Source organism: Xiphophorus maculatus, chromosome 5, assembly GCF_002775205.1.
Source record: "Xiphophorus maculatus strain JP 163 A chromosome 5, X_maculatus-5.0-male, whole genome shotgun sequence".
Taxonomy (NCBI): domain Eukaryota; kingdom Metazoa; phylum Chordata; class Actinopteri; order Cyprinodontiformes; family Poeciliidae; genus Xiphophorus; species Xiphophorus maculatus.
In genome coordinates this window covers 23,002,501-23,013,641 of record NC_036447.1, presented here as the reverse complement: position 1 = coordinate 23,013,641, position 11,141 = coordinate 23,002,501, and the positions used below count along the sequence as shown (strand labels likewise).

General features: G+C 39.5%; 2 protein-coding genes across 2 annotated transcripts in view; one reads left to right on the top strand and one right to left on the bottom strand.

The window, feature by feature from the left end:
* Positions 1-383: 383 nt before the first annotated feature.
* Positions 384-6,267, bottom strand: mvb12a (multivesicular body subunit 12A). Its single transcript, XM_005805047.3, has 10 exons — positions 6,132-6,267; positions 4,522-4,611; positions 4,149-4,232; positions 3,946-4,045; positions 3,724-3,853; positions 2,283-2,426; positions 2,096-2,205; positions 1,367-1,425; positions 1,228-1,290; positions 384-1,141 (listed from the first exon to the last, which is right to left on the bottom strand). Exons 2-10 carry the CDS (start codon positions 4,609-4,611, stop codon positions 1,076-1,078), a joined length of 846 nt encoding a protein of 281 aa, XP_005805104.1. The 5' UTR covers positions 6,132-6,267; the 3' UTR covers positions 384-1,075.
* A 741-nt stretch (positions 6,268-7,008) lies between these two features.
* Positions 7,009-11,141, top strand: part of LOC102223135 (basement membrane-specific heparan sulfate proteoglycan core protein-like) — a 5,224-nt gene continuing 1,091 nt past the window's right edge. The window contains exons 1-7 of the mRNA XM_005805048.2: positions 7,009-7,115; positions 7,712-7,858; positions 7,940-8,074; positions 9,520-9,692; positions 9,789-9,975; positions 10,042-10,221; positions 10,881-11,141. The exon at positions 10,881-11,141 is cut by the window's right edge and continues 6 nt beyond it. Of these exons, the coding sequence (XP_005805105.1) occupies positions 7,067-7,115; positions 7,712-7,858; positions 7,940-8,074; positions 9,520-9,692; positions 9,789-9,975; positions 10,042-10,221; positions 10,881-11,141 (1,132 nt within the window). The 5' untranslated portion in view covers positions 7,009-7,066. The remainder of the gene's footprint in view (positions 7,116-7,711; positions 7,859-7,939; positions 8,075-9,519; positions 9,693-9,788; positions 9,976-10,041; positions 10,222-10,880) is intronic.

Genomic DNA, 11,141 nt, shown 5'->3' with positions numbered 1-11,141 from the left:
ATATTGTGTCAAAGTTTTAAGTCCTCCTTGCAATCTTTGTTAATTTTATGTTTTCAAAAACTCTGACTTTAACATTGGCTACTTTCTTTAAAAAAAAGCAGAAAGCACCTCTCCTCATAGTATGCTAGCTTGGTCTGGCACCAGGACTGGACTGAAAAGTTGAATGAAAAAAAAAAAAAATTCAGTACTATTTATCAAAACCACGTATTATGTTCTAATTAAATTTTTCTATTTTAAAGCTACATATAAGGAAATCATTGGCTGTTTCAAACTTCTGCAAAGTCTTGATTTATGTAAAGAGCACACATCTTTATGTTTAACATACTGGTAGTAAAACTGACATGCAAAAGTAATTTTTTGCAGGTTTTTATTTTAAAATCTGTCAGAGTTTATAGTGAAGCTAAGGAAAAAAATACAATTCAACAACAAATATTTGGTCCCAACAAAAAAATGCCAACGTCTTATTGTGCAAAAGCACATATAAAATCAAAGGTATCAACAGAAGTTTGCTTTTCTTTCAAGAAAACTGGACCATGTCTATCAAGGCCTGAAGTTTGCGCCATCAACGAGGCTTACAGCTCTGTAGAAATCCTAACAAAAAACTTTAAACCTATAGAACAGAGAAATGTTACAGGAAACAGAAAAGAGCACAAAGAAAACATCTGTAGTGACAAAGTGCATTTCCTTTTTAGGATACAAATACTAAATATTTAAAATCTACAAGTAAAACCAAATAAACCTTGGGTTTGATGCAACATATGTTCAATTCAAACTAGCAGATACAGAGATTTATAAAACTAATTACACCTTTATCCCTGTGAAGTGAAACAACCAGGAGTTTCCTGGAGCAAACTGAATTCTACAAATCCTCAATTTTACATACTTAACATACAAATAAATGGCTTTTAGGTTTCCTGAATGGTAGATTCAACAAATGAATCTAGAATATGAACATGATTATTCTTGATTTCCACCGTCTAATAAGCCGTTACCTTGGAAAACCCCGTGGAAACGTACAGTAAAGTAACAGAAATAGTTGATCGATATAATGGGATTGTAACGATCACTGAACAGTTTATGTTGAGACCGACGGTCGGATCCTCTTGGCAGCGGATTCCTCCACTGTAAACGTGTAGTTGTACTGAAAAGCCAAGAAACAAAGGAGTGCGTTTTTAATTGCAGCTTGAGGGCGCGTGATTTAAATCCAAGGATCACAGTTGAACCTACCTCATTTTCAATGTCTCTCACAGACTTTATGTGGATGTTTAGTTGGGAATTCAACTGGAGAGCCTAAGAGAAGCATGGCAAAAAACAAATAATATGCAATTCAATGTCAAAAACATCAAACAAAAGAGAACAACCTTACCGTGCCATTTGCTTGCAAATCGAAATCCGGGTGCAGGCTGAAGGGAACTCCATCTAAAGCTGCAGAAAAAAATAAGAAATTTTTACCTTGATTAACTAAAAAACGACAACAGCAACTTACAAAACATTTCTGAAACGCTTTTTTCTTATTGAAAATTCTTATTCACTGATCTGTATTTTTTAAACGTATTTCTAAAATTATATAAAATAAGCGCAAGTGGTTAAATGAAAAATCTGCCGAATGTGCAAATGGTTTTTAAATCCGATTAATCGACTAATCGTCAGAACAATAAGTAGAATAATCGATTGCTAAAATAGCTGCGGCCCTGGACAAAATGAAAGCCTGTATATATTACTGGTCTAAAGTGTATACCTTCAGTCTGAAGAACTGAATCTCATTAAAACCGGCTCTGTTCAGTCCCTATGCTAACGTACAGTAATTGGTGAGAAAGTCACAAGTGTACAGCGTGAAGTAAAGATGCAAGACGACCAGGGGTCATCTTACATCCAGTCATTTAACTGTCTCCAAGAGGTGACAAACATCCGCCAGAGACATAAATGTTTGATGAACGTTGTAAAATAAAACCTGATGTCCGATGAGTCAGGACACATTTTACTTTCAGGTGTGAACAGTCATCATTCCAGTCGACCCGATTATCCAAGACAAAACATTCTAGTCATGTGGAAAGGGAACCGTTAATAAAAAAAAAAAAACCTGTTCCATCGTCACCTGTAATTGCCTGAAGACTGCTGTCAGCACATGTGTTCTGGACGTCCCCGGCATTCAGGCTGTGCCGGCGATTACTCAGCCGGCTTTGCTGCGGTATAGGAGGAAGGTCCCTGCAGCAACAACCAAACGTTGACACGTGCGGCATCCAACCTGTACAACGTCTCTGCGTCTCACTCTGGATGCCTACCTGGACCGGAGAGGAAGAGCCGGAGCGGACGGTTCCTCCAGAGAGAGACTGCGTATCTCTAAGCTGATGCTACGAGGTTTAGCTTTGGGGGCGGGGCTGGAGAAAGGACCCTTCCTGCACCACAGCACGTAGCCGTTGATGTCGCTGCACAGATTGACATTGACAAGTTAAAAGCTTACTTATGAAAAGTTAAAAAGTTATTTTAGTAATGATGTGTGTCAGGTGTTTATTTCTGGCGATGATGATTTATTGCATCAAGGTGGGATGGCGTGGAGGTTCTCGGCCTTCTTGTTGGGTTTTGTGTCTCTGATTTTCCTCTTGAAACATAAGATTCTCTGTGGCGTGTAGGTCTGGCCAGATGGTTGGCCAGTCAAGGGCTGTGATATCATTGTAAACTAGGCACTGCCAGAAACTGATACGAGCATATTTATGATGGTTTCCATAGTTCCCAAGTTACATTTATCGTACCGTTTATCATTTACTGTGATAAATTTCTTATTACGATAAGAGTTTCGATTCTTCGTTGTCATGACAAATTCCAATTGATGATGTTTAAAATCCCCCAAAACTGTCTGTATTATCAGGATTGTTAGGTTTGCTATGTTTTACCACTGTTTGCTCAATGAAAGCATTAATAAAAAATACCAATAAATATGAAAATACAGTTACTGTGTGGAGTTTAGTGACACAAACCACACTTTTTTATGTGGCTGGTGTCCTAAAGAAGCATGTTACAAACAGGAATGTTTTTCAAGAGAAATATTTGCATTTGTGGGGAAATGATTGCTGTCACACACAGTCAAAAAAGACGTCATAGATACTTCTTACAGTCAGTTTTATCATTACAATAGTACCGCAAAAATATCGTGATAAAACTTTAAGTCCATGTCGCCCGCCCCTACCAATATCTGTAAAACCTTCACACCACAACTCAAGCAATTTGAATTGTGTGACTCTGCACTCTTCCTCCAGACTATTAAGTTCCCAATGAAGTGTAAAATGTACTCTTAAATGAAAAGAGGCATTTTTCTGTTTATCCCAATATAAACAGTTATGCTATTGTCCTTTATTCAGGAGTGGCTTATCATAAGAAGAAGGGCAGCTGTGGATCAGGTGTAGAATATTTCTGTGTGTGTTGGCTCTTGAATTTGCTGACTTCCCTCACCTTTTAGGTTTTCCCTTTAACCTTCCTAAAGCTGCAGTTATTCTGTTGGCTTGCGCACCTTTTTCTACCACACTTTTTCCTTCCACTCAACTTTCCACTGAGATGCCTAGATACATCACTCTAAACATCTGGTCTTATCAATACAACCACTTGAAATGTATCATTGTGTGTGTAACAAATCTACAAGCGTCTCACTTTAAATAAAGGAATATATGTCCAAAAACACTTTTTTATGAAGATTCAAGATGAAGAGCTGCCCGAATGGATGCTACTAACCCCACGTAAGTGTAGTGCTGCAGCAGCATTTTGCTTTTGGCTGTCAGTTTGATGTCCAACACAGCCATTTCTACGTTGGCCACTGGGGACGTGCGAACAATCACCCGCTTCTTCTTAGACACAGTGGTCTCTGAACACAAAGCGTCACACAAAATGCTTGTCAAGAACGCAGCAAAAACAAAAATACGTCAACATTCCAAACCTGATCAAGCCTGTACGCACTTGAATCGAGGAACTCTCTAATGTAGCTGTAGCCGTGGGGAATGGAGTCTTTGTCCGAGATGACCTGAATGTCTGAAACCACCACACTGCCTTTCAGGTCCTAAAAGGAGAGCAATCCGGTTGAGTCATGGAGCAGAAGAGACCACAGAGTGGTGTAACCTAAAACATTCGTCAAATGCAGTAAACGTCTCTCTGCGAGTCACCTTGCTGTAACAGAGGTAATATCCGGACTTCATGCCAAAGCCACGCGTGAAGTTCGCCGCCACTCCGTCTACTGTGATGCTGATCTGCAGGAGGAGGAGAACATGAAGAAAATTGCACAAGAAGATCGTGTTTTTACCATGTAGCCGGTTGCTAAAGTCACAAAAATGTGTATCGTATTTTCTGGGTAGCTTTAAATGCAGAAGCGAGAGATGAATTTCGTTTTTTAAATCATGCTAACCTTACAGTATTGAGCTTATTGTCACTCGCTGACCAGTTCTCCAGCCAAACTAATTAAAAACATTTCCTTCTGAGACTAATTGTACTGAAGCAATAAGGCCAGTCGACGCTGCACCTCAAATTTCCTTTTCCTACCAGGGTGAAATCTTTGGGGCAGCAGCCGGTGTTGGATGTCCAAGCCACCGCCGTCAAAGGCAGGACTTTTCCCGACTCCATCAAGGACATCTGTGACAGAAACAACAAAAGGGAAAACTATATCTTTAATTAATTTAAAAACACTCAACACCCTTAAAAACTGCATAATTTTACAGATTAATAACGACACGTTCTTAATCTAGCAATGGATTTATGTTCAAATCCCCTTTGCAGTGACTTCCTGACGTTTTGGCACTGAGAAAGCGAATTATTTATGTCCATGTGACAGCGAGTGGGAAATCACTCAGGTCAGCAGAGTCCATTGTTTCAGACAACCAGATCTCATTCAGTCTGCAGAGTTCTCAGTAGACAATGCCAAACAGAAAGAAACTATTCAGAGAAAGAAATGTCGCTCTGACAGCAAAAGGAAGTGGCTTTTCTCCTCGAGTCCAAAGCAGAGACTTTAATAATGCTTTGAGAACACGCAGTACTGACACTAATGAAGTGCAGACAGCAATGCTGCGCTTTCTGGTTTCCTTAAGCCCTACAAAATACAGCTGCTAGAGAGATGTTTTTTTTTGTTTTTTTTTAAAAACTGTGTTAGATTCTTTGCTCATTCTCCTATCACCGTCTGAAGATCTGAGGACACCAGCAGCATTCAGATTCTGTGCACCGCAAATCTGGAACAAACGTCCAGAAAACTGCAAAGATGCTGAAACACCGAGTTGCTTTAAATCAATGCTGCTTTAAAGCAGCGTTGTTTTCTGGCCTTTATTATTTTTAGTTCTAGTTCATGAAATAAATGTAATTTTGTACTTTATCTAAATTTATTTGTCGCAGGGTAAACGTACATGTTCAATGTCTGTCTATTTCTCTGGTCTTCCTTACATCAAAGTGCATTGCAATTAATCAGATCTACATTCTACATACATTCCTCTGTAAAGCTCTTCTATATTTAGCTTAAATTTGCGTTAAAAATGGAATGAATTGATTTGGAGATGGCCACAGTTTGCTTCTCAACACAAGACTTATTCATAAAATCAACACGTTTCTCCTCGTCACCTCTGTTACCAAACAAACTCCAATGTATGTCTTGTAATTTGAAAACGTAAAGAAGCAAGCTTTAAAAAAACTACATATAAAAATATAAAACAAGGTATTTTCCCCATATATCAACCATTAATTAATTTTAATTAATTAAAATTTAATGAATCAACTATTTAGTTACGGCGATACTTTAGATACATTTTTTTTTCTTCTTCAAATAAAGATCGTACTCTCATTGTGTTGCCCTCAAGGAACAATAATAACACGTCAGATTCAGGTACATTAACTCTTTCTTTACGTAGCTCTAAAGATAACCAGTCGGCTTCACAACAACCTTATCCTTTAACATTACCCAATAAAGTTACGTATCGTATAGTAATGCTATGTGTCACATTTCCAAATTTATCCAGACAAAAAAAACCAAACTAATTTAAACAGTAAATGCTGAACTAACCTTACACTCGACTGTTCAGCTGGGAAACCTGGATGTTTCCTGCCCAAAAGGCACAAACGCTGCTTGTTTCATAAAGTGACATACAAGCAACAAAGGTGGAAACACTTACCTTCTCTGTGAATCCGTTTCTATTTTTTTTCCGGCGGCTTTTATGGAGAATAAAGAACTTCTCAGCTACTAGCCGAAATATCTCGGTCGCAGTCGTGGAAGCAGGAAGTTCTCAGGTCATCCCAACTACAACTCCCGTCAGACCCCGAGGCACTACGTCATGACGAGAGAGCAAGTTTGCGAAGTGAACCGCAAGGTGGCAGCAGCAGTATTTTTTATTACCGCGGCACACAGTTTTAACAAAAGACGAATATACATTCATAGCCGGGTGTTTACACAAGTAAGAAAAATACATTAACACATTTTGCCTTACATGGTACTCACCTTTTTTTGGCAAGCTGATTTGTCATATAATTAAATTCCTCTCAGTCAGAACTACAAACAAAACACAATTTAAGCTTTCTTCTGGAAAGGACAAATGTCACTCTTTCAACAACTCTTGTGGATGTTAAAATTTAACCTCCAGGTTTTCATGAGTACATTTTTTTTTCTATCTCGAACGAACATTTTAGATCTCTAAAGAAAAATACTTTAAGGAAAGAATGGATTCCAATCGAACTTGCGATGTTAAATATTAACAACTACCAGGCAGAAACATATTAGTGCTAGCTAGCTAAAGTCTTTACAAGTCTTTCATTTTCAAATGTCAGTGCAACAAAACTATTTTATTTGCATTTACTTTTGATGGGAAATGTTGACTTTCAAGATACAAATAGCATTTCTTTTTTCATTCACAAGCTCCATTTGTGTTTATAAAACTATTATTGTCATTAGCTCAAAAACAGACAGAATATATGATAAACAGCTTTTAATACGTGACTGGCACCCACAGACACTATTTGGAAAAGGGGTCAGCACAGAGGACGGGTTAAAGGCCAAAGTGATAACGGAGAAAGTAGTGCAGAGCAGAGACAGTGGAACTGCTTTTTGCTCATCATGGGTTCATATGCTGCAGCTCTGATCTTCTGCTCCCTGATATGCTCAGGTAAGAACTCGGTTTTTATTCGGAGAGGAAAAAATATATTCCTTTTATTTTACCTCAGGCTTTAAAAAAGGTTCCTGTCCTTTGTAAAGGACAGTAACCTTACTTTTTTACTTGTTTGCCGAATATCTTAGTTGAGACAAAACCATACTTTTGACACAAGTTCAGATTCAAACTGCGCAAAGAGGGATAATTTTAACCACTTTAGGGGGTGTCCCAATTGTATTTTAGTGCATTGCAACATATTTTACACAGACAACAAAGAGCAAAACATTATAGAACAAAAAGGGGAGGGGAAACAAGATGATTAAAAATATATGTTTCTTTTTATAGTCCACAGCTCCTTCCCCTTTAAACTGGTCTGGAGGCAGGCATTTCAAAATCAGATGAAACAAAGTTTGTAATGCGCTGTTACTGACAGTTTTTTTGGTTTAAATTTCTACTTTGTCACCACACACATCATGATATATTTGCTTTGGAGTGGTCATTTGTTTACTCTCAGTGTCACTCAGGGCCTGTTTAAAGGTTCACACAGTTGATTCGTACTTGTGTTTGTCCTCACATGTAACACCTCTGTCCCTCTGTGTATCCGTCATCAGTGGCAGCTCAGGCTCCAGTCATTACCGTGGAGCCTCGGACCGCAACCATCCGCCAGGGAGAGTCTGTCAGCTACAGGTGCCATGTGAAGAGCAATGTCCAACCCGTTCAGCTGGAGTGGAGAAGAGCCAATAATCAGGCCTTGCCAGGTCAGGAGGAATTACACTTAAAAGTGTTTGTCTAATAAAATACCTGCAAATATTCTCTGAAATGTCTTTTTCCCCATACAGACAATGTAAAGATTGGTCCAGATGGGTCTGTGCTGACGGTTGCAAACGCTCGACCTGGAAACCACGGCCAGTACCGCTGTGTGGCCATCAGCGCCGCTGGACGCAGCTTTGCCAACGTTGTGCTGAATGTCAAATGTGAGTTTTGTCTTTACACTTCAGATTTGGAAAATGAGATTCCCCAAAAATAAGATAAAGTAGGTCCAATTCTTATCGAAAGAGAAGCTGCATTTTCTAAGAAGCCAACCTCCATTTAATCAATATTTGGTAAATCAATATTTACCAAATATTGATTAATATGTAAGTGGTCAATTTTTTTATGTTGTTTTATACGGCACAATGTTATTAGAAAAAGATTACATCCATGCACAATTTGGAACTGACTAAAGCTTAGTTAAATATTTTTGTTGAATTTTAGGTTGGCAGTGATCTGTAAATCTTTACCTGGTGACTCTCAGGAGTTGTCAATACAATTGTTGTTGTTTAAAGATAAAATGAACAAACTCTTAAAAACAATAATTCTCATGTCCTACTATTCATATTAAGTTCTCAAATTTAAACAAGTTGGGTTTTTCTTTTGCGTTAGTGATTCTTTTGAAACAGCAAATTTTGGGGGCTTGTCCGGGATTACAGTCTAGCAGACTGTACCAGTCTACATGCAGGTGGTCCCAGAGTCAAAGCAATAAATGTACTGTAAACATACAGTACAACCTCATTTCATCTATTACACTGTTAAGGAGAAAGGACATATATCTGCACAGTGCAGAATAACATCAACGGAGGACATTCAAAGGTTGGACGTCCTCCGTTAAATGTCTGATGTGATTTTGGAGATAACACAGTCACGACTGAACAGGTCATTAAATATTACTTCCAGATTTTTTGAGCTGTAGATAGTCTGTAAGTATTCTTACACTTTCAATATCATGTAGACTTCTCTCTCTCTCTGTTAAATTGAGCCCATCCCAACTTTGGTTTGGTTTGCTCCTTCCTACACCCATTTCTTACTAATGCATTGAGCTCCCTCTCTGTAAGCAAACCACTAAACCACAGTATATGGTTTAATGCTTATGAAAATACTCAGATCAGACGTATAATCTATTTAAATCACATTTTGCCATGGGAAAACATTGTATTAATCTTTATTTGTATTCTTACTTATTATGATTCATAATACAAGAGGGTAAGATTAAGACCCATATACAAATTCAAAAGACCTTTAAGAGCCCTCCTGGTGGTAGATCATATTTATTGGAATCAAGTCAATTTATGTCTTCACAGTGGACTGTAGGTTTTAAAGAACAATTATTAAATTGTCATGAGTTAGAAAAGTAGACTCCAAACACTTCAAACTGGGGGATGCAAATTTAATAATGGCTTCTATTAAATACAGTTTTGTACCCTAAAAAGATTTGGTAAGAAAAGACCAAGAAGTGATTGACGTAGCGAGTGTTCTGACCTTAACCAATGCCAGATTGACCTGAAATTCCTTTAGGAAGCAATTTTAGATACATATGTTTTTGTGTCGCCCCTTGGTAAATTCCATAGTTTAGTGTGGTTATGTGCATCCATGTCTCTCGTAGATCCTTCTAAAGTACAGCTGACACCAGCAGGACCCCTGCTTATCAGAACAGGAGAGTCTGTGGCAGTGGAGTGTCATGTCACCGGTAGGCCACGCCCCACGGTCACCTGGAAACGCAGAGGCTCCACCCTTCAGCTGGTAACTCAGGAGATAAACGACGCCCACATTATAAAGGTGAAAGATAAGCGAAAGAAAGGATGTCAGACTTAAATCCTTTTGGTTTTTATACACTTCAGATAAGCGGAACAAAATGTTTGACTGTTTTCTCAGTGGCCTTCCGTACGCCCAGAGGACTCCGGAGTGTATGTCTGCCAGGCTGACAACAACGTGGGGAAATCCGAGGCAGAGGTCGAGCTCGTCGTGGTGGGTCCACCTGGAACACCAGTGGCTTCGGTTAACATCGAAGAGATGACAGCGATCGAGGGACAAACAGTTACCATCGAGTGCAAGGCTACAGGTAAGCCTGTTTTTCCTGAAAATCCCCCAATTGTGATTCCATCGTTAATGTATTTTTTCCCTCCAGGCTCCCCTACCCCTGTCATCACCTGGTCCAAGCTAAGAGCACCACTGCCATGGAAGCACGCAGTAGCTGATGGCGTCCTGACGCTGACCGACGTGGGGCGCCAAGACTCGGGACAATACATATGCAACGCGACCAACATACACGGCTACAGCGAGGCGTACACTGACATGGAGGTGGACAGTGAGTAGTACATGATGGGTGTGCTTGCTGTTGCTAATTTTGACAAGGGATCCAGTTTGCAATAGAATATATTGTGGCTATTATTGCAACATTAACATCACAAAGGCTGTTTTGGAATGTAATAATTATTGGCTGATACACTGCAAGTGTCTTAAGCACTCAAAAAGATAGCCTGTTGGATTCAGTCTCACTTGAGCAGATACATGATAAATTACACCGTCAATTTACACCAGATGTTAACGGGCAAAGGCAGATTAACAAAAAACTAGAGTAAGAAAAGTGCGTACTTATCATAGCTGATTAATTAGTGCAATATTCACCAATAATCCATCAATATTTTCTGATGTCCTTGAAGCGCTTGTATAATTTTTCATCCTGTCATTTGCACTGAAAAGTAAGATAATAAGCAGGAAATTGGCAGCTTGAGGCCGTTTGGCCAGTATGATCTTCCTGTGTGAAACATTTACAGAACATGAAATATGGAAACCTTTTCCAGGCCAAGTAAGATGGTAAAAACGTTGTTTGTTGTCTCTACAACTAGCTGGATTTCGACTAAATTAAGGCACCAATAAAGTTGTCTGCACAGCTTCCTTCCTTTCAACAGACCCTCATTTAAAAAATCTTGAACTATCCCTTTAATGGCTGTCGTCCACATACAGCTCCTCCGTACGCCACCTGCCTGCCGGACCAGGCCCGGCTCCAGCCTGGAAACTCTCTGGTCTTGCAGTGCCTGGCCCACGGCTCTCACCCAATCCAGTTCACCTGGAGCCGGGTGGGAAGAGGCAGTCTGCCGGTTGGAGCAGAAACCACCAGGGAGGGGAAGCTGATGATAGCCAGTGTTAAACAGAGCGACGGAGGAACGTATAAGTGTGTGGCCACCAACCACGTTGGTTCGAGCGAGGCCGTGGCGAAAGTCATCA